Source organism: Vanacampus margaritifer, chromosome 17 (genome assembly GCF_051991255.1).
Source record: "Vanacampus margaritifer isolate UIUO_Vmar chromosome 17, RoL_Vmar_1.0, whole genome shotgun sequence".
NCBI classification, from domain to species: Eukaryota; Metazoa; Chordata; class Actinopteri; order Syngnathiformes; family Syngnathidae; genus Vanacampus; species Vanacampus margaritifer.
The window spans coordinates 9,927,957-9,952,204 of NC_135448.1; the positions used below are offsets into that span (position 1 = coordinate 9,927,957).

Below are 24,248 nucleotides of genomic sequence, written 5' to 3' on the forward strand. Positions count from 1 at the left end.
CAAATGCTTTTCAATGAGCAGAGCGCTTCGTTTCACGGAGTTGACCGCCATTTTGACTTGTGACGTAAGCGCAGAATTGTCAATATGGCTGTAGGTTGAACAATCAGCCAAAACATTGTAAAAAAAAAAAACTTTATTTAAACCAGAAAAAAAAACACTGAGACCGAGGTGTTTTTCAAAGGTGAGCTTGAAAACTTGAAATAAAGTAATCATGAAAGAACACAGCAAAGTAAACATGAAAGGATACATAAAAGAACATTATTTACAGTGAACTTATTGAGTGCCCCTTCCCCCAAAATAAGAACAAAAATGTTATTAATGCAAAAAGGTAAATGATATAAATTTGGCAATGACGTCCAAATGAATGATGAAAAGTGACCCCCACCGTCTCCATCCCCCACCCCCTCATCACAATCACGCGCACGCCTCGTCACGCTGCTCGCTAACCTGAGGTGTGCCGTGCTGCGGAACAAGTGAAGTCGCTCGTTAAACGCGCGCGCGACCCATCACGTTGCAGATGCACGTCGCTGCTCCGTGACCGGCGGAAAGCACGAAGGACGAGACCGAGAAGGGGTTGGGAGGGAAATGGCGACCTGGCGCCGGCGACGGTGCGCCTGTTGAAGGAGCCACTCGAGGACACGCCGCTCGCGTACGTACGGGCGGCAGTTATGGACGACTCGGAGCCCGCAGAGGACGGCCTGCTCGCGGGCTTGCGCTGGAACCGGAGCGCGCGGGACCAAGCTCAGCTCAAGCACAAAATCCGGGACCTGCCGGGTCTACTTAAACACGGGCTGCACCTGCGGAAGAAGAGCGTGAGTATCTCAGTTGAATGGATGTCCTTCCGCGTTTGATGCTGCTCGTTCAAACTGTTGGATTATTTTGAAATTAAGCAAGGTTTAGGCTGCTTTCGTACCCACGTCACGAGTTGTCCCAAGCGTGACTGTCGCAGGGGCACACTTGTGTGTATGCGAGTTGGTCCATAATTGCTCGAGTTGCTGGTGGTTAAGACACCATACCTTCACACTCCGGTAGTCAAGGCAACCACCCTCAGGTTATACTGCACACACACGGTTGCACTAATGATCATGCGTGTAGCACGTGCACGTAGATTCAATTAAACTGTCAATGAATTCATCGTCGAGTCAGTGTGGAAAAAAACACAAAATGCATCCATCATTTAGAGCCAGTTAAAATGACGAGCTAAAATAATCACTATCTTGCTGCAGGCGCATCCTCAGTGGATTATTATTTTATAATGGTCGCTATCTTTGCTCCATTGACCTAAAGTGATGTACTGTAGTATTGTTCTGGGATAGGTCATTTTCACAATCACAAGTAACTAACTGATAGTGGCTTCTTAACTTTTTACTCATAGAACAAAAAAAGTTGCTCAAATTCTCTGCAGTTGTTTCTATTATGATGGGCAATCACATTGAATGTGTTCTGATCTTGTCAGGTCAGGGTTGCTCTTTGTTGTTGGAGCTTCATAGAAGAAAGCTAACCATTCATTCATTTATTTTCCGAACCGCTTATCCTCTCTGGTGTAAATGACCATGAGCATGTGTCGAAAGGTGCTCTCACCTGAGTTGTTTGACACATCTCGATGTAAATATCATAAAATGAAAGCTAATCTGGAACCCAAATGTCTTCAGTGTACGACAAAAACAACAGAACTGACTGTGCAGTTCCAATACTTTTGGAGGCAACTGTGTGTATTTGAATACAGGTCGCCCCACATATTCACAGTTAGTCGTTGCGGATTGTAATGTTATTGAATTGAGACAATGAACGGCTAACTGTAAATAAATGCGCTGAAATGAGAATTTTAGGCCGAAAGTGAAAAACGAAAATGAGGAAACAATAGCCATAAAAACAATGAAAAAAATGTACTCAAAAGGTGAAAAGCAATGGCAATCACAGGAGCAGAAAATAGTGGCCAAAAGAATATGTTACTGGGCACAAAAGCTTTGAAATTGTATCAGAACCAACAAACACCATGGGACCGTATTTACTTGGTAAACACTGCACCACGTGGCTTTTTTTCTTTTCTTTTTCGCAAATGAGTGTCACCTCATATACGCATTCCGTTCACATTAGAGGTCAACATGTGTTTTTAGAATGCAAATTATTACATCAACAAAAACTGGTGTTGCGCGCTAGTTAGCTGCCCAGATGGTTTTCTTGAAATGTTTTTGCTTGTGTCGTCACATTCTGATTCCGCCGTGTTGTTTCAGTGACAAAAGTAATCCCTACGAACCATTTAGCGGCATGTTCATTATTTTACACGGAAGCAGGACTGTAAATTCTTCGGCATCAGAAATATTGATTTGTACATAAGCATCACTAATTGTCATGTGGTGACCCACAAGGGTTAGATATTCATCATCTACCTGTACCTTTAAGGAAGGGGCGGGACTATGACGTTTCTTGGTTCAAAGGGATGATAGAGATCAAAGGGTTGAAAGGTAGTAGCTTGTTGCTTGTGTGTAAACAATCAGTTTTGTGTGTGACTTGCCTTCGTTTCGCCTTTTACCGCATCTCCTCGGTCAACTAACTTGTTGTCCAACTTTACAGATGAGCGAGCTTGGGTCAAAAACTTCTGACATTCATAGACTCAAAAAGAATCATTAAATATACAGAGATATTTACATATACATATTCATAAAAATGGCGGCCATAAAGTATGTATGGAAAATACATTAGCATTTTTCAGAAACAACCGCTGTGCCAAGCATGTGGGAAAGTTCAAACTTTCTCAATGTCTTTCATGTTATCCCATGAGGAAGCTTCCCCAGATGAAGGTTTGATGAAAGGAAAGTCACACTGCACACCAAATGAAGCTGCTCATTTGGAGAGGTGGGGAGTAAGTCACGTATGTGCAATTCGCATCCATCCATCCATTTTCTTCCTGCATATCCAATGTCGGATCACAGGGTCAGCAGACGTCCCTTTCCCCATCACTGAACACTCGCTCGTTACGCCTGTAACACTGACTGTTCCGGATATTAGGAAAAAATAATAATAAAATGCTCAAACAGGTTGAAAACGAGCAAAACGTCTTGGTAGGGTAATGTTTGACAATATAACAAAGGCAGACGCGGCATAGTTCTGCCAGTACACTCCAGTAAAGTAGCGCTCAGTCTGCTTACACATGCGCAGTGGAAGCTAGCTTGACAAGTTTGTCGTTAGCCGAAAGCTAATGAGTTGAGGCTAACCCCGCTCGCCGCTAGCCTTAAAGAAATTCATATTAGCAGCCAGAAGTGGAGCTTCATCGCTAGTTTATGTCTAGAAATGCACTGACAACAACTTTATTTGTCAAAGAACGCTGTGACACTTTACAGAACTGTGTTGTTGTTGGTGTACCTAATAAAGTGTCCAGTACTAGTTGGGCAGCTGGCTAATTTGTCTTGTGTGTAGTTGTAGTTGTGATTGTTTGTGCTATAGCTCAACCAATTATTTGCACTCTTTGTGTTGAAACAAATTGAACTAACTTTGCTTCTTATTGTTTGTTCTTTAACGTTCCCCCCCCCCACTTAAAGCCCTCATCGCCACCTCACCTACAAATATTTGCTTATTTTACAATCCTGACTAATGTAGTCGACCCCTAAACCTAAAGGACAAGGTATGGCTTCGTTAGCAACGTTCCCCATTGTGTGTTCATTATTCATCGACGCTCTCCATTTTGATTTCCGTGTGTGCGACCGATCTGTCAAGGAGTCAACGGCAGTGTGAACGCCCGCGTTGTTTGCAATCCAATCTGAGAGCAATCCATTCCTCGCAGATAATGACCTCACGCTCTGCTGCCGCGCTCTTTTTTTTCCCGCTCGCCCAGACACACTTTGAAGTCATCGCCACAGATAAGCGTGTCAGCATGTGCTCTCGCTTTATAGCCCTCATCTCTCTTCTCCGCTGACAACAAATGTGCACCCCCGTGATGGAGGCATGTGTTTTTGGGGAGAAAAAAATCAAAGCACCAACACACAAAGACTTGAGTGTGCAGTGCTGTACAAATGAGTCACCCAGTAGTGAGTTTGTGAGATGACTGAGGAGAAAAGCAGACTTTGGGAACGATCGGTGCTCACGAGACAGGAGACAAAGAGATGGAGAGATAAAATAGTGCGAGGATGAAGGAGCGAGGCAGGGAGGATGTGAGAGTCACTCGGTCTGCTGTGCTCCATTTCATCGTCAGTCCCATCATCACTGCTACGCGAGGGGGGGGGGGGGGTGTAACCGTTATGCGTTTTAAAGTTAACGAAAGGAGACAGCAGACTTGCTGTTAATCTAGAGTGGTGATTTATGTGTCCAGATGATATTAAGACAATTTATTCCAATTGTTACTTTTATTTGTAGCGGGTCGAAGGTTTCTTTGGTGGTGTTACACTGACAATCGTTGAAGTCTCCCCTAAAAAAACAACAGAAACATTTTTTTTTTAAATAATGAAAGTTACATTATATAATATTATACTTTAATATTATCATTAATAATAAAGAAAATATTTTTTTGCCTTCGTGATTAATTCATTGCGCCTCCTTGTGTACCTGACTTGGCCACTTGGGGGCAGTCTAACAGGGGCATGTAGACACATGAAGAAGAGTTTCACAGCAACTGTACGCAACTCAGTCAGCTATACTATTAGTTGTTTTTTGTATAAAGAAAATGTTATACAGTATTGTCTATTTGTAATTCAATGTTTGTGTTAAAATATCCTTTGCTTAAAGTGTATTTAAGCCATAAACCCGCTATTTGTTAGTCCCATCAATGATGTTACGCATCATTTGTTAGCATAAGATAAGCGAAATTTGATTGTTGTAAATATACAATGTGTAGTTTTTTTTGTTGTCGTTTGATATTAAGTTTAAACTGGGAGACTTTAAACACCTTGAAGCTGCTTTTTGAATAATTGCTCACTATCTGCCAACTGCTGCTTGTTTTGAAGTGAGTGTTGTTCAATTTATTGCCAACATACAGCGCTCGTATATCAAATGTATGCTCGCAAGTCACAGCAAAAAAAATCATCTGAACGAGGGCTCTTATCGTGAAAAATGTCAGGTCACTGTAGTCTAACTTAACATTTTGTACAATTTCCTTTTAGATTCCTATTTTGAACACATTGTCAACAGTAGTATGCTATTTACAGTTCTTATGTTAGTGCAAAATAGCTCAGTTGTATGAGAAAATATTGTAAAGAAGCATCCATTCATCTTGTCATAGCGTTAAAACGGCTGTGTAGTCACTGTTGTTATGTTTTGACTTCCTTGTCTCTTTTCGTACTAACTCGAGCATTTGTCTCTCTTCCGTCTGTCTCACTTTCCCTGTCTCCATCGTGTTCTGCGTTCTCTTTTTAATGAACACAATTAAAATGATCCCTCCTCAGCTCATTTCACTCCCTCTCCATCTGTCACGCCCGTATCCGTGTCATGTATATTCATTGACTTTTGTGGAAGGGTACTGTACTGTACTTCTCGTTCTCCCTTAGCGCATTCATCTTCCACTACAGTATATTGCTTACCTTTTCAGCCGTTTCATCATTTGATGATCTCTGAACCGCTTAGTTTATCATCATCTGGGCGTTTGCTATCTATGATAGTTTTCCAACCCACAACTTTACTGACTGCACTCCTGTTGTACATCGTTGCCTCTTTCTTTTTTACATTTCAAGTAAAATGACACAATTATAACGTTTTCAACTGCATGAAGATGAATGCTGCTGTTCTAAATGTGAAATTCTACTGTGATGAACGAAACGATGCATATATGCTCCATGGAGGCCAAAAGGCTGCGTGACGTCAAGCTTGTTTCAAGACATGTTTAAAACATGATGCCATTTGAAGCATTGCACTGTCCACAGTCTGTTCTTGGAGCTCAATTATACTGCCCACCGCAAACATTATGCTGTGGTAGGGAAACCACAACGTATGACAACTTACTGTCTATGCACTAGAATAATAATGAGGGCTGAAGTCGAGAGGCTAGTTGTATATTGGATGGGTTGTCCACTCTGAATAGAAATAATTATGTAGATTCCACACACAAATATTCTTTACAATAATATGCTCTAAGCAGTGTTGTGATTATTATTGCGTTTGTGGAATTTGAATTAAGCACACAAGCACCCACACGTTTTTAATCAATCTCGTGTGGCGGCCATTTTGCCACTTGCTGTCGACTGAAAATGACATCATCACAGTTGCTCAGGGCTCAGGTAACGATCAATCACGCCTGACCTGTTTTCTGAGTTTGGTCATGTGACTTTCGCAAAGCTGAGCTGTGATAGGTCATTACCTGAGCCCTTAACATCATTTTCTGCCAACAGCAAGTAACAAAATGGCCGCCATCTGAGATGGATTAAAACAGGTAGATTTTGCCGTTTAATTCATACTCCACCACAAACAATATTATTCAGGATGTTGGGTTTATTTTAGACTAGTGGCGGTGCATAGAACTTTTTTTTTTTAGTTGACCTCCTTTTCAAATAAATGTACCATTATGTGTATTAGGACCATAGTGACATAAATTCATAAATCGGCCACTAATCAGGTTAAATATCAAAGTACCTAAACATTTTAACCTTTACATTGAAGTCCCTGTAAAGTGAAAATACATATTTCTTCTAAATTTGACATGGAAAATATTGTTAACTACCCTGCCGAATTTGAATGATTAAACAAATTGCTAAGTACACCCTCGCCTGTAACTCCAAGTGTATCTCTAAAAAAATAAATGTAGAAATGAATATATATATATATATATATTTATATTTATATTTATTTATTTATTTATTTACATATTTATACTTATTTTTAGATGAAACGTTCTTTAAATGAATTAATGATTTAGATAAAGAGTGATTAAATATTCCAAAAACGTCCAAATCCAAATTTTCAAGTAATCAGAAAAAGAGACAAAAGGCAGATTAAAAATAACCATAAAATGTCCATGCAATTGCCCAAAAATGACAGAAAATTTAATAAAACGGACAGAAAAGAAAACGCTCAAAAAGTAACTATAACAGTTCCCAAAACAAAAGTTCACAAAATTGCAAAAAAAAAAAGTCAGAAAATTGATTTAAGAAAAGACAGAAAAGAAAATAGTGAGTAACCATAAATGTAAATACAAAACCAAGGAATCCAGAAAATGCCAGAAAATGTATAGCAAAAAAGGCAGAAAAAAGTCAAAATAGTCATTAAAAAAGAGGCAGAAAATTACCAATGTCCATCAAATTGCAAAAAATGTAAGAAATTTGACTGAAAGGCAGAAAAGTCAAAAAATGTATGAAAGTCCGAAAAAAAAACAACTTAACTCTGAAGACAAAAGGTAACAAAAAATGAATCCAAAAGTGTTGGATACTTCATATGTATTTTTTTTTATGGGGCCGCTCTAAATAGCTCTTGGACCCTCAGTACATTATGCTAACACTAACACACTGTTTCGTTCATCACAATGTTCAACTGTTATGTGGCTCCAGACAGATTAAAAAAATCATTAAAAAAAAGTATTTAGCCTAAAATGACTCTTTTGACATTTAAGGTTGCCAACCCCTTGTATAGCCTACAAAAGGTCAAAGTCGTCCAAAAAATATATTGTATGACCTGGAAAAATGTCAATTAGCATCTTTCGAGCCATGAAATATATTCACTTAAAATATGTTATACCTCGCTCTTTTGCCTTCTCTCTGTGATCCCTGAAATAATTTTACAGTTTTTAACCTTCCTATTGTATCATTATCATTTTAATCAGTTTTATAACCGGCTTTTCACTTCTGTGTGTCAATAATCTCAGTTGCCACCATAATAATCCATAAAGATTAAGAGGCTATTTCCTAGTAGGGGAAGTAGAGGTATCTTGGGTGTGCCCAGGGCAAAGGTTTACAACATTGTGTGATGGTAGTAGCTATTAAGAATATGTCACAGTGCCTGCTTGTACTGGTTTGAAAATAATAGTGTCGTATTTCACCGATTTTAGGTCAGATGGTCAACATGCGCTCACAAAAACTGTGAATCACGTTAACGGGTGAATGAGACATGCTTGTTGAGGCCGTTGAATTGGACACACAGTGACTAATGTGTTTGGGATTGAAAAACTGGTCTTTCTCAGGTTGTGGTCGTGTTTATTCAGTGTATTTACACGTGCGCGCGTGCGTGTGCAAAATCTCACGGCTGTGTGTGTTTCGTTTTTCAACAGCAATCACCTGACACAATCCCCGGACCAAGTGCTGGCCCTACGGTAAATAAGGTGAGGGCTTGCGCGCGCGCGCGCACACACACACACACAGATGATGTAATCTTTTGAGTCTAGCTATGAGGCGACAGTGTGTTTGTTTAGCCTCGATACAGATGAGCTCAGTGCTGATTTTCACCTTGGGCCTCATTCTAGGCCGTTTTCACAAATTGCAGCAAACGCATAATAACCTGGGGAGGTGATTTTTTTTTTTTCAAGGCGGTGCCATTTGTCTTCATCTTACTCGTGGAATGCACCCAATATTGATTAGCCATTTGTTATTACATTTAGTGTGCCTAGTTGTCCTTTGTTTTTTAGTTTTAGGCAGATTGGAAATCAGAATGAAAACAGGGCCCGACAAAAGCAGTAAACTGTCACCGTTTGTCACATCTGGACGCACTCAACTAATTTGTTGTACAAGCAGCTGTGTCGTCGTAGCAGTGCAGCAGACCAACGTGTGATGTCTGCCTGCCTGCCTGTTTGACTTTGACTGAATCCAGGCATCACTTTGCTGCGTCAAGCAGTATCAGGGATTCTGTTTTACAGCTACAAGATGCGCACAGCTAAAATCAACATCCTGTTTTCTCCAAATTCAATTTGAGCAGTAACTGTCTGATAATAACCTGAATTCAAAATGCTCCAACATGAAGAATCGTCACTAAATTTCAAAATTTGACCCACTTTGGCCGTTTTTTTTTCCCGCTCTCTTTTTGCCTTTGTCATTTTGTTGAAATGTAGTAAACTTGATAAACTGTCTTGCCATGTGTTATGTCACATGTTAAGTACAGTACATTTAAGAGGACATCAATTAGTCATGGGAATTCACAGTGTTACTTGAAATAAATCAACAAGAAGGGAAAATGGTACCACTTTAAAACAAGGTTAACCATATGAAGGCTTAATAAATTGTTTTTAAATTGGTGAAATTGACAAGTTTTTAATGCTTTTTGAAATTAGAAAAAGATAACAAAGTCACGTGATAACGTGTCAGTATCCTAAACAGAATACATATACACACATATGGCGCACTGATCATTTATATAGGAGACCTGGAATATTTGTTTCATGACTTTAATAATCCCCCCTCTCAAATTGGTTAAGATGTAATGTATTTATTTATTGAATTTATTTGTTTATTCATTTATTTAATTAAATGTTTTTATTTATTTTTTTTGTTTAATTTCATACATTTTCATCCACCCCCCGTTTAAAATTGATTGAAATGTAATTACGATCAGGATTAACCACATGAAGGCTTAATAAGTAGTTTTTAAATTGATTATTAACACGTTTTTAATGCTTTTTGAAATTAGAAAAAACATAACAATGTGATAAGTGACAGTATCCTAAACAGAATACATATTATATTATACAGTTTTTTTTAAATGTATTTAATTAAATTTAAATAATTTCTGTTTCTCCCCTCAAATTGGTTGATTAAGTTGTAATTTCATTTATTTACTTAATTGAATAATTGTTTTGTGCATTTATTATAACTTGTAAAATAAAAATGTTTATCAAATATAATTAATTCATTCATTATACTTGACTATTTTTGTGTTCTGAACTGAAAACCTTTCTATCCCATGCTATCCTATCGTATCCTGTGTCTCAGTCGTGCTCCCAGAGTTTTCCATGCGCAGGCCGTGCCGTGCGAAATGGCTTCCTTTCCCACGGGCCGTACCCAGCTAAAGACAAGATACACCTGGCCAGAATCATACGGTACACTTGACTCTACTGTGTTTTTTGTTTGTATGTCCCCTTAGGGATCGATCAGCGTGTGTGATGAAGCGTAACCGCTGGTTTAAGCGCATTGGTGTATTTGACAGGCGCAGTTATGTTGGCGTGGAGCTGGTGCAGTGGCTGTGTGAGCAATGTGTGTACGTGCGGTGTCGGACCACTGCCGTGCGCGTCTGGCAGGTGCTGCTGGAGCTGGGAGTCCTCCTGTCAGGTATCATTTGCTCATGTGACAGACATAACATTAGCCAAAATGATCATCTAAAAAAACTTTGTGTTGTCTTGCCAGTGGACCAGCGAGTTGTCTTCTCAGACTCCAATACTTACTACCAGTTCAGTTTCGAGGAGTGCGACTCGACGTCCTGTGAGTTTCGTGCCAATGAAGGGGATTGGCCAGAGGCTGTCAGGCTCCTCCTACAACTTGCGCCGTATGTTCAATTTCGCTCCGGAGACAGAACCAACAGCCCGTAAGTCTCAACTAAAATGTGAATGTGCATGGATGGGCTGGCAGGACTGAAATAGGTTCAATAGATGGGTTGGGAGTTGTTGACATAAACTAAGCAATGTTGTCTTTGCACCAAACCAGTGTGGGATTGTGTTTCGTCAGTCACTAACAGCGCTGTGGCAACACCATTAGCATCTCCATTGATCTGACCCACATCTCCCACTTTTACACAGACGTCAATTTGGTGCTCTGACGGTGGCTTATTGATGTATTTAAAATTGCAGGGTAACAGCGGCAGAGAGGTCCTTGTTGCAAAGCAAATCAGACACAAAATGTTATTAAGGGCGCAGGGAATGTTATAGAGGGTGAGATCACAAATTAACTAATTTGCTCCCCAAAACATATAAATATGTTATATTTTAAATGTTTTAAGTGTCCCAAAGACGTATTTATACGTTTTTATGCTAGCGCATACAGAAGGAAATGCAGCCTCTCAACTGCAAAAAAACGGTTGAAGAAATGGTAGTTATTACACAAACGGTCAGCAGGTGGCAGCAGAGCAAAAGAGATCAACCAGGGCCATGTTGAAAAAAAGGCTCTCATTTACTCACAATTCTAAATAGATTTGTAAATAATGATGAAACTTAGCTATATTATAATGCTCATTGCTCCAAAACAGAAACTGATAGAAATATAGAAGAGACTTACGTCTTTCTTTTGGTAGGTTCCATGTTTTTATAGCAATAGAACACAATATTCTGTGGGCCTTGCGAAATCCAGTACAACAGCCGGGAGTGAAAATGGCTGGGAGTGAATGAGTTAATAAAAAAATAAAAAAAAAAGAGTAAGTCTAGAACAGGGGTCTGCAACCTGCAGCTCTAGATCCACTCTATCGTGTGAATCCTTGTGGATCTCCCCCCAAAAAATGTAGAAATTAATCAATTTTTTTACATATTTACTAAACATTTTTAGATAGAATATTTGAATGAATTAACAATTTATATTTAAAATAAATAATTAAATACTCAGTCCAAATTTGTAAGTTGTAAAAAAAAAGGACGAAAGGTAGATGACAAAGTTTTTTTTGTTTTTTTAAACCTAAAAATGTCCAAAAAGTGACCATAAAATGTCCAAAAAGGAAGATAAACATAAGATTACCATATAATGAAAACAAAATTGCAACAAAAAAGTCAGAAAGTTCTTTTAAAAAAAGGCTTCATAAAATGTCCAAAAACAAAACAAGAAATCCTATATTATGCGCATAAAATTGCCCAAAATATCAGAAATTTGACAGAAAGGCAGAAAAGTCTAACAATGTATGAAAAACGAAGTCTGATTAAAGATATATATATCCAAAAAGAGAAAACAAAAGGTAGAAGAAAATGAATCTCAAGATATTAGATGCTACGTAATAATATTATTAATTAGTTCTTGGCCCCTCAGTACAATAGACGAAAATGAACACAATGTTCCATTCATCAAAATGTTCAAATGTTTTGCGGCTCCAGACAAATTTTGGGTTATTTATTTAGCCTAAAATGGCTCCTTTGACAGGAAAAGTTGCTGGCCCTGGTCTAGAACAAGGTCTATATAAAATAGAAGGTTTTTAAAAACTGGTGGATGTCCTGTGCATGCCTGCTCATGTGACATACGATATATTCCCTCACACGCTCTCCAATATCTTCCTCTAATTCCCGAACGAATCCAAATCCCTTTTCAGAGTCCTAAATCCTCGCTGTGCTTGTGCACAGCCCTCCACATCCAGCGGGTGTCAGCTAAAGTTCTTTGCTTTGCCTTTCCGGTGTGTGGGATTCCTGCTGAGGCTGCCACTGAACTCAATCTGTCACTCGGATAAATGAACAAAAGTCGTGTATGTGGCATTTCAAAACACAACTCCGCATCACATTTTTCATCTGTCGGAAAAGGTGCAATGATACAGTCAACCTTGACCCTGCTGCGAATAGTAAAAAGCTGTGAGTAATTGACGCCCCCCTTAACTCATTTACTCCCAGCCATTTTCACTGAAGCAACCCCCTTCACTCCCGGGTGTTTTACTGGATTTTGACTGATTTTGCAAGTCCTACAGAATAATATGTTCTATTGCTATGATAACATGGAACCTACCAAAGGAAAGATTAGAGTATTTTCTTTCATCAATATTTTTTTTAAAATTTTTATCTGTTTCCGTTTTGCAGCAATTAGCATTAGGCTATAGCTAAGTTTCATCATTATTCACATTACTGTTGAAAACACTGACAAAAAGGGCTTGTTGCAACATGGCCCTGGCTGATCTCTTATACTCTACTGCCACCTGCTGGCTATTTCTTCTAATAACTACCATTGCTTTATAGCCACCTCTTTATGTCAGAAGCTGCATCTAAGCCTTTTCGGTTTGCTCTTGCATGAAAAAAAAAAAACACATGAAAAACGTATAAATACATTTTTGGAAGTGAAGGACAAAGTATTAAAAGAACGTATTTACACGCTTTTGGGTTTGAATGAGTTAAAAAGGATAGAGTACTGTAATTGCCTTTAGATGCCACAATATGACAACTTTTGGCTAAGTGAAGCTCCTCAACTCACTTTTACAGTTCTTCGGCACCAAGTTACCACCAGATGGCGCCAAAGCAATACTGTTATTTGTTTGGCCTGAGTACAAAAACAAATAATGGACCATAGGCTGCCCAAAAACCTCAGCAAACAGGCGAAATTGGCAAATATGCTATAATAAGTGTATTCTAATAATTTATAATTATTATATTGCATATTATTAATTATAGTTTTAATAAATAACTCAACTCAACTTTATTTATAAAGCACTTTAAAACAAGCATTGCTGTTTACAAAATGCTGTACATAGAACAGAAATCCGAGAACAGCAAAACAAACATTGTAAGTAAGTATACAAGTAAATAACATTTATTTAAAAAATAAAATAAACATCAAATTCCTAACACACAATACATACTAACTTCTCTCCGGTATCACATGCTGACATAACAGCATGTTATATCGAAAACTGAAAATGCAAAAACTGAAATGAATGATACTGCATGAATATATCTCAATACATATAGCAAAATATTTTATTTGCATTTAACTGCGTTTGAGCTACTCCTTTGATCCTGACTGTTGGCCCAAATAATCTGCGCAAGACCCTCAGTACAGATGCGATTATGTATTCAACATTCTCATTCGGTCTGGCGCTTTTGACTGCTGTTTCTTTTTGATTGCTGCATTTTTTTATTTTTTTATTTTTTTGCTGCACTGCTGGCACCTGCTGTCTCTCCATCACGCACACCCCCCTCCTGCTTCATGTCCTCTGTCTGTCTCTCTTAAAAAGCTTATCAGAGTAAAGAAGAACATCAGCAGTTGTGTTGGAAAACACTGGTTAAATAAAAGTATAATTTATTTTATAGACTGTGTTGGTTTTATAAAAGGAAGAAATCCTGCCTGTAATCATCATTTTAGCAAAATTTGTCAATGTTGATACAATCTGACGTGTTTTAACTTTTAACTTTAGTCCAATGGATAATTTACTGCACCACTCAGTCAAATAAATTATTTCTCAATGTATGTTTAATCTTCTGTTCCCACTGCAATCATTATGCATCCTATCACTGTGGATGAATTATGCAAATACCCCAAGGCAGTGTTGTCCACGCTTTTCCCACCGGATGCATACGGATAGTTTGGCTTCTGATTTGTGCCATCAGTTCAGGTATAGAGTTGTGACAGTGGCAGGAGTGTGTTTGTTTTCGCCCCCTTACTCTAGTAATCTTTCATCCTGAAACATGAATACACCTTGCGGCATCTTTTATGGCAAACATGGAGGCAGTCATGCTAATCCTCCACCACTGATGCACTGGAAAGCCAAAACAAGAAAACCCTCAAAGGCCTACATGGATGTTTTTTTAGACACGATGACATAATCTTAATCACTTTTGCTTTACTCGTGTTATGAAATGTTCAAGTTCTAGCTTCTGTTTTTGCACGGATAGAGGCCATTTTGCTTTGCTGAGTTATGACTACATGCATGCGCATTGATAGGAAAGCACAACCAGCAATTTGCTTCAGTTCCACACGCGCACGCACAGCCTCATCCTTTTTCCTCGGTAACAATTGCCCGTTCCACTGGGATCTGTTGATATAAAAATGATATGCAAATTTGTTCTGTGGGTGCGCTCGCATCTGCCGGAGACTGCGTGGCGAGGACGACCATTCGAAATGCCGCTTTTCAAAGCCAACGTATTAGATGAAGGGCCATCGGGTGCAGTCTGCCAATGTTGAAGGCAAAAGCCTACAAGCATATATTATTGATGTGGGATGTATACAGTTGACTTACATACATCGCACATTATGTAATATATGAGGTTATATTTTCACACATTTACATGGGTGGAAAACTCCTTCAGATGATGGCGTTTAAGTCCTTGTGTAGTGAAAATAAATGAATTCTAAATATGACACCCAACAGACATACTGTACATAAACCCTGGCAAATTTGAATGATTAAAAAAATGGCAAGTATATAAAATTAGGCTACAAAATTGTGAAAAATCACGTTTTTGTTCCCACAATTGATGCTATTTCATTTAGCATCATTATGTATACACATGCCCATATTTGAACTGTGTAAATATATATGCTAGCCTGCAGCTAGCATGCAAGCTGACAGGCTTGGGCCAGGGTTTTGATAGTTATTCAGACTTTTGTCATTAATTTGAATTCATTTGAGAGCAATTTTGTTTTGATGTAATTTTTTTCCAAAAATGCGTCGTTTTAATTTTGTTTGTGTTATATTATTATTATTATTTTTATTTATTTTTTTAAACATTTTTTATTAGGTATCTTTGGCTGTGTTGTATGGAGGACCAAAACTTCCAAAATTAACTATAAATAAATAAATAAATGACTATAAGTGAAAATAAAAATGGATATTAAAAATATAATTCAAAAATTAAATAAAAAGAAATAATATAAATGGAAATAAAACAACTATATATATTATATATGTATTTATTTCATGCTTCACATGGTGTCAGAACGCAATGTTATTCAAATGAGGGGGCGGTCCTAAGCTCGTCTTGGGTTGGACTCCGCCACTGCAAACTGTCATTAGATCAGTTCAATTTTTCAATTAAAAAAATAAATAAATTTCAGTCAATTTTCATTTTTGGATCCTGCAAGTAAAGTTGTTTTTGTGTCTCTCGCAGGTCAGAGGAGGATTCTGAGGGAAATCGGGATGTCTGCAGCGAGATCCTCCAGATGAAAGCGCTAGAAAGGCTCACATCCACCGTAAGTCAATATACAGTATGTGTGTATTGGTAAATGAGCAAAGTACAGTATTATATACTGTGCAAAAAAAAATTCTCGCCATTTCCCTTAGGTACAAAGTGAGTTGGCTGCTGCTCTCGCCCGAAAGACGCGCAAAGCTTGTGAGTAAACATACAGTCGGCGCGTATTTTCCTGAGACAACAAAAATGACGTTACACGACTGCCGTTTCTGATTTGCAGTATCAGAGCAGGACTCTGACATGCCGGAGACGAGCCAGCAGGTCGTCCACTCACCAAGCGCAGAGTCCAGCCCGGTAAAATAGCCGTCCGTTTTCTTTTGTGCCCGTCACGGGAGAGCTTGACTGACAAAATTGTCAAAAGTAGCGGATGTCTGTAACTTAATTCCCATTGGGTGTGCTTTCACTAATGTATAAACACAAAAGGGATCAAGAAACAATGTAAACAAACACTTTAGAGGGCTTTGTTTGTGTGTGTGTGCGTGCGCACGTGCTCGTGCGTGTTATCAGGCCTTCCCCCAGATGAGCTGTGGCAGGGGGTGTTTTCCTAGTAAACAGAATGTGTGGGAGTGATGCCATCATGTTGTGAGGCTCCACTATTCCACGTCACACGGGAAGTGCTTACTTTAGGGAAATGAAATATCCCCTCCCTCCATTCTTTCACCAAAAAATACATATTAATTAATTAATTTTTTATCCCCGTCTTATACTACCTGCAAATTCTCAAAATCCTTCCCATACATAATTATGCACTTTACTTTTAATTCAGCAAAGCCAACATGGTTAAAACTCTCTAAATCCTGATTAGAGGAGCCAACACACACACTTCCTATACACACACGCACACACACACGCTCCCGCCCAGTTAGTCTGATAATCACTCGCACTCACTCTTTCTGCACCAGATCTGCTGACATGGAGACAAAGGGAGAAATGCAACAGATAGAGGGAATTACAGAGTATAATGTAGAATGAATAAGATTTGGAATAATGAGGCTTTAGAAAGGAATATCATAGATAAAGAGTCCCTGGATTACTTTCTTTTCTTTTTTTTCTTCTTCCCTCAAATGGGCTTAGTGAAAGTTATCACATACTTCTGGATCAGGCCCAACTTTCCGAGCAATACACTGAAAATCCGTTCCGCAAGCAAACTCTTTGCATCATGTCTTGGGACTGCGGTTTGAGAAATGTGTTCATGACCCCCGTATTGCAGCTGGGCGGCGTGTGTGCACTGCGAGGTGGCGGCGGCGGAAACAGCGGCGGAGGCGGGACCGTGTGCGGCCGTGAGGAGCTGACCAGCCGGCTGGGCTTTGAGGCCGTTCAGCGACTAGCCAAGGATGGCTGCCGGCTGCTGCAGAATCACAATTACCGGTTACCTGACAGGAACCAGACGGTGAGGATTCACTTTTTGAGTACTCGCTGATATTGAGTATTAGTTTTGCTATATGAATTATTTTAACACAATGACAAAACTTTCTATGACACAAATGAGTGTATTCGCCAGTGTCAACTACTGCCGAGGAGGACTTGGTCAATGTTCGATTTTTTTGGGGCCTTAAGTATCTGTGACTCGTATCGACAAGCTTCACAAGTACCCGATACCTTTAAATAAGGCTGGTATTGAAAGCAGTGAAATTGCTGGCTCATTATTAGTATTGCCAGTATTATTATTATTATTCGGGCTGGGTTTAAAAAAATTGAATAATCAATATCTAATCGATTTTAATTTTCGAGCCTGATATTGATTCATAAAACCGTGAATAGATTATTTTAATATCTCTTTTTCTCATACATTCATAAGAAAATGTAATTTTAAAGTCCAATTTTTTTTCTCCATTTTTTTTTAATCTTATGGTTCACATCAATTTTAAAGTATTTTCTTACATTTAGGAAAGACCAGACTTTTAGCACTTTAAGCCAATTCATAATTTTTCAAATGTATATTTACAATTATTGAATTTGAATTATGAAAATATTTTCATCCAGTAGAGTGCATAATAACTGGCATCTACACAATTCAGTTCTATATAGTTTTCATTTTTTGCACGTTTTCAGCAATTCTCTTTAAATATGTATTTAGAAACAATTTCTGAATTCACTTTATGATTTTTTTTAATAAACTTTCTGTAATAAATAAATCCCTTTAGGCTGTTTTGTCAGGTCTGCATAATTCCCTGAAAATGCAAAAATTATGTGAGGAATAACCTGAGGGGAAAAAATGCAGCCTTTTATCCAAATGCGAAATATTTATTGGGTGGAATAGAAATAAAGTCCTTACTTAAGTCTCATTACATGTGCAGAGTATATCATGTAGAAGTATATTTGACACTTTTATTCATTTCACACCAGCTTATTTATTGCATTTGTTTAGGGCATGTTAAATAAACCACCACTTGACCAGAATGTGTCAATGTTAGTAAAAGCATTAATGTGACTTAATGCTTCAACCCTACAGTCGATACAGTATTATGCCGCTTACACGTGTATTATTCATGCACCGCTGGTGCCGCGTTAGCTGTAGAGTCACGGCGGCGTGCTCCCATAACGAGCGGGGCGTTAATGAAGCCGCGCACTGTCACCCGGGGGCAAGAAATGAAGCGGAAGCAAGTCTGCGCACACCCGCTATGAAGACGTATCTCTGACATCTGCCGCATGTCACATCAGCTCATGATTCGATTTATCCAACCTTGGGATGGCATGCAAGTGCTAAATGGGAAACCGCCATAAGGAATAGCATACAAAAACGAATTTCCAGCATGGTAGTACTCGACTTAGTTGCGGCCAATATACCATACTCGCAGTGTGGCGGAATGCTGTGCTTTGAAATATTAATGAAATAAGAGCCGGGACATCAAAGGGGCTATACTCGGATATGAAACAGAATCTCAGCGATGAGTGAGTTGTTAGACGGTGCAGCGCCCAAACCAACCTTGGCTGACGATAAAGATGGCTTTCCTTTTTACGAGGTTGTCATGGTGACGTGATTTGACTTTCTTTTTCCGTGACTGCCAAGGCCTGATGAAGCGGTACGGTCTGTTGCCATAGCGATATGATTCATGTGTCTGTGTTGTGGATTGTGTGCATCACTGCCTCCTTCACTGAACATTCATTTGACTTAATATAATATCACATGCACATATAATGAATGCATTGGTACATGGTTTCTGTGCATTGCTGGTCTTTTAATTAGCGGAGGGATGTGCTAGTCAACAATATAGGATTTCATTTTCCCATCCATCATTTCCAGGAATTAACCCCTCGAGCTATCATAACACAGATATGACTACGCACACACACACATACTGGCATGACTTGGCTGGGATCAGAGAGTGCTTCCTTTTTGGCTCTCCATGAGGCCCGCCTTTCCTCTGCGCCGTACGTCATATTTGGTGTGCGTGACCCTGTGCCGCGACATGGCAGGTGCATGCTGTTTCGGCTCCGGACGCTTTTCCCAAATCCAAATCTCCGGGGCGTTAAGTCCGCCCCGCTCAAAGGCAGATGCAGGGACAGACCTGGATTGAACTCACTGAAGGGGAGGAAAGAGAAAATGAGTTTCGGGGACTGACAAAAGGAGACAGTGAGGAAGGGTGGGAGAGTGAAGGATGTACAGATGCTTGAATTGAAGGAAGGGAAGGAAAAAGGCTCACAAAACCTGTTAGCTGGGAACAAATGACGTCCAAAGAACTAGCTTTCCTGTTACTAAAGAACAACCGTTTTGAATTTTTAGCAGATATTTTAAGACCCTGTAAAGCATGGGTGTCCAAACTTTTTGTTTGAGGGCCGCATACAAATGGAAGGATGCGAGGGCCACTTCAAAATTCTTTGACTTTTAATTTATTTAACAGGCTAAAATCAATTAAACAAGCAGTTATATGTATATAACAAATTAAATATAATAAAAGTTATTTTGCTTCTAAAATTGAATTAACTTTCTTCATCACAGTGTTTTGAAGAGAAATTGTCGTATTATTTTAGTTGTAAACAGTGTCATAAATAGTTTATTTGTATCATTGCATACTTATAAAAGCTCTACAGTATACAGACGCTCCCCAACTTACGAACGAGTTACGTTCCGAGCGATCGTTCGTAAGGTGAATTTGTTCGTAAGTTGCTTCAGTGCTATATTTTGTATTATAATTTGTTTAAAGAGAATACGTACAGTACTGTACTACGTATGTTAGAGAGAGAGAGCGAGAGACACACACAGTATGTACATGTACGTAATAAGATAAATAAAATGAAGTTTAACTTACTTTTGGAAGATGTACTCGATGCTTAAGGATTTGATGGAGGAGGAGGAAGAGGAGGATTTTATATCATGAGAGGTTCTTCGTCGTCGCTGGAATGGGCTTCAAAAGTTACTTCCTCCTCCGTAACTTCAATGTAGGAAGAAGTTGAGGGTCGCGGAGAAGAAGATGAGGGTTGATGAATATCTTCCTTGCTGGATTTACTAGAAACTGGCCGAAAGAAGCGATCTACGATTGCACAGTTTTCTTCTTTTTTCATCATAAATGATGCGGTAGCACTGTATGGCATCATTCAATTGATTTGCAACCTTTGTGCAACGTTCAATATTTGGGTCTTGCTGCTCGAAGAGTGCGATGGCTTTATCTATGAGCGACAGGCGTTTCTTCTTCTTCCTCCTCCTCGACACGTTGCTGAGCCTCCAATGCTGGGTGAGCTCTCACAGCGCCAAGCGTCGGTATTAGCGGCGGAAAGAAGCACTACAGTACTCGGAAAAAAGTGCGCAATAAAAAATCTAACTTACAGCATCTCTTTCCGAACATTTTTTGACATGTTCGTATTTACCGTTGTTCGTAACTCGAATGTTCGTAAGTAGGGGAGCGTCTGTATAAACCAAATTATTAGTAGTAATGACGCCTATTTTTCTGACACCCTTCTTTCTCTTCTCTTTTGTCAAATGTCATTTTATTATATACCGTGGGCCGCTGAAAAAATGGATGTTGGGCCGCAAATGGCCCCGCGTCCCGCACTTTGAACACGGCTTCTGTAAAATCAATTCAGAGATTAGTTTGTAAATAAAAAAACTGAGAACTGTTTTTTATTAAAATGTGAAGATGTAGCGTTAAACTGCCGCCGCCCAAACCCCCCATTTCACCTTTCCTTATTTTTATTTATTTATTTTTATTTTAGGCATGAATAAATGGCGTCAAGTGACGTATTTGGGCGTCCAAACTCCCTGACAATATAAGAACTTTCGGCCAATTTCTACCACTAGCTTATATAATGCTGTTAGCGAGCTAGCTATGCCTATACACTGAAAATTAATCAAACTTATCTCCAAATATTTTCAAGGCTCAAACATTTAGGGATGTTTAGCCGCCATAAGAAAGATGCTAGGTGAAGTAGCATGGTTGTTAGCAACACTCTTCTCAAGGGTTTGTCAAATTTGAAAGACATTTATTTTGACTTTATCGGGACATTAAACCTTTTGAGCTGCCCAGAAATGTTATAGTGTTGTGTTTTGACTTTTCTTTTATGACAGAAAGTTATGATAAATCGGACAATAAATTGCTGATAAGAAGCTAATCCCGATGGAATGACCTGTTTTTTTTGCTTCTTTGTGTTTCAGTATTCATAAAATATATCTGATCCAGATTTAAGCACTTCTCTCTTCTCCACCTGGCTCGTTTTTATGCCTTTCCTACTTTCCATTCTCTTAATCTGTATTGCATAACACACCATCACCCCACGCACAGCCTTTCAAATTTTTACTAAGTATTTTATTATTTATTTCTTTACTTACTGTGCCTTACACGCACTCTTTGGCTAAATTTATGTTCTTCTCTGGCACCCCTCTAATCATTTGGGTGTGTTTTCTCGAGATGCTCGTACACACAGCATGACCAGTTTAAGTTTTGCACACTTCCTTTTGATCTTATGTTTTTGTGTACGTGTTCACTCCTCCATTCAGGGATTGCTTCTGTTGTTCTTGGCTGTCTGCATAGTGAGTCTAATCGGATATATCAACAATTTGACTACTTTATCTACAATGTAGCAGCACATTCCCACCACTCTTGCTAATGTATTTATAATCATACCACTTACATAATCCTGTTTCATTTTTCCATCGTAATCACATCAGTCAGTAATTGAAGTTGTGCTGTGCGATGTATGACTTTTCAGGATACAAAACCACTTCTTAGCATCCAATTTACCGTAGAAACACGCCCCCTGGAGGCTGCCAGCATTATGGCGATGACAATCGGCGCTAGCAATCTATTTACCGTAGAAACACGCCCCCTGGAGGCTGCCAGTATTATGGCGATGACAATCGGAGCTAGCAATCTATTAACCGTAGAAACATGCCCGCTGGAGGCTGCCAGCAGTATGGCGATGACAATCGGAGCCCTTTAATCCTTGATAGAAGCTGTAGTGAGCTTTTTCGTTTATTTTTTATTATTTTAACGCCTCAACTACTACCCCTAACACTGTGTCATTTGGAGTTCAGAACTAGTCAAAAAGAAATGTAAGTATCATAACTGTGTGCAATTTTATCCAGGATGCATCTGTGCTAGGAAATGAGACACTTTAGAGCAGCTTGACTCGTCTGTGTAGTTCTTTGCAGCAGTTGTTGTGATTGTCTCCCAGGCCCTCGGGCTGACAGAGCACAGAGAGCAGCTGGAGGAGAGACAATGCTTCTTGATCTCTTCTTCTGCTCCTGACGTCTTCTTTTGATCCCCTTGCTACACCTGTTTATTATGCCTGGTTTTCCACATGCCTATTGTACTTCCTTTTATTGTCAGTGACGGTGTCATCTGGTGCCAGGAACAGATCAAGTTGCAGTTCATGTGTTTGAAGTGTCACCCGACATTTGTCTTGAGAAATTCAAAACATAAATCGAATAAGGCACAACTTGAAAAATGTCACGGTCTTATTTGCCACCAGAAATATTCACACGTAAACGGTTACATAAGCAGGAAAAATACAAAACTATTTGACTGAGTTTTGTCCACTGTCGTTATCAGGACGTGGTTGGTCGGGTTTGTCTGAAGGAGCGAGGCCGGGACGTGTTGGTGTTGCAAAGAGTGACATCGTCACTGACGTCGCCGTCAGAAAGGCCCTCGCCCACGTCGTTGGGGGGCGGGTCCAGAGAGGAAGACAAAAGGTGGGTCCCACTTCTTAACATATCATGTTCGTGGCTTGCGTCCCTACCTCGCCTCCGTGTATCATGTTACATTGACATATTTACATAAGTCAGGGGTTGGCCACCTTTACTGTCAACAAGAGACATTTTCGGCCAAATACTTAACAAAAAATCTGTGTGGAGCCACAGAACAGTTGAACATTGTGATGAACGAAACTGTGTGTTACTAGAGCTAATTAGAGCTGCACTATAACAAAAAAAAGGACATCATCCAATACTTTGAGATTTTTATTTTTTTATTTTTTTACCTTTAGTCTTCCGATATTTGATGTGGGTTTTTTTTTTAGGTTTTTTTAGTGTGTGTATTTTTTTCAGACTGTTTTTCATACATTTTTAGACTTTTCTGCCTTTTGGTCAAATTTCTTACATTTTTGGTAATTTTATGGATTTATGGTGATTTTCTGCCTCTTTCTTTCTTTTGGGCATTTTATGGTTACTTTTTGAACATTTTCTTTCCTGTCTTTTCTTAAATAAATTTCTTGACTTTTTTGGGCAATTATGTGGACATTTTAATGTATGTATGTAATGTTTAGGAATTCTTCTTTTGTTTTTGGACATTTTATAGTTACTTTTTAAACATATTTCTTTACGTCTTTTTTTAAATATTTGTTTTGACTTTTTGAGCAATTTAAAAAATGTATTTTATTGTAATTTTGGGGATTTCTTCTTTTGTTTTTAGACATTTTATAGTTACTTTTTTAATGTTTTCTTTTCTGCCCTATTAATCCAATTCTCTGACATTTTTGGCAATTGCATGGACATTTTATGGTTATTTTTTATCTACCTTCCGTCTCTTTTTCTCAATAAATTTGGACTCTGGCATTTATTGATTTTTTATTTATTTATTTAAAACATTAATTCATTTAAAGAATATTTTATCTAAAGATAAAGATAAATATGTACAAATATATATATATTTTTTTTTTGGGAGAAACACAGGGAGCCACAGGAGAGGGACTAAAGAGCCACAGGTTTGCTTTTTTTGCCTGTGTACTTTTTTAGCAAGCGCATTTTGTTTTGTTTTTGCTAAAACTTAAAAGCACAACTCGTTGAGTGTTAAGAGTCGCAGGTTAGTAAGTGGGTGTGTGTGTTTAGTAACAGTTCCCTCCCAGTTCTCTACTGTTGCCGTCAAAGGAAGTGTTCAAACTTCAGTGCTTGTAGATGACAGAAGGCACATGATCAGCACGTTTTAACCCCCCCAAAAAGAGAGCGCTCTCAATTTAGATGACCGCTCAAACTCCTCGAGTGTCCAGCCATGAGGATGACCACCGAGCAAGCTACTCTCGCCCAGGCTGAGGAAGACTTTGACGAAGATGACAGCGATGGTGACGAGGAAGCGGCCAAACATGAGCACGTTGCCTGCGCGTTCGATGTTCCCCATTTCCG

The 24,248-nt window shown here is 38.9% G+C and overlaps 1 protein-coding gene across 1 annotated transcript in view; it reads left to right on the forward strand.

Moving 5' to 3' along the window:
- Positions 1–413: 413 nt before the first annotated feature.
- Positions 414–24,248, forward strand: part of rapgef5a (Rap guanine nucleotide exchange factor (GEF) 5a) — a 38,407-nt gene continuing 14,572 nt past the window's right edge. The window contains exons 1-10 of the mRNA XM_077547809.1: positions 414–812; positions 8,183–8,233; positions 9,834–9,940; positions 10,048–10,169; positions 10,245–10,422; positions 15,617–15,698; positions 15,790–15,838; positions 15,918–15,991; positions 16,908–17,087; positions 22,684–22,823. Coding sequence (XP_077403935.1) covers positions 669–812; positions 8,183–8,233; positions 9,834–9,940; positions 10,048–10,169; positions 10,245–10,422; positions 15,617–15,698; positions 15,790–15,838; positions 15,918–15,991; positions 16,908–17,087; positions 22,684–22,823 — 1,127 coding nt within the window. The 5' untranslated portion in view covers positions 414–668. The remainder of the gene's footprint in view (positions 813–8,182; positions 8,234–9,833; positions 9,941–10,047; positions 10,170–10,244; positions 10,423–15,616; positions 15,699–15,789; positions 15,839–15,917; positions 15,992–16,907; positions 17,088–22,683; positions 22,824–24,248) is intronic.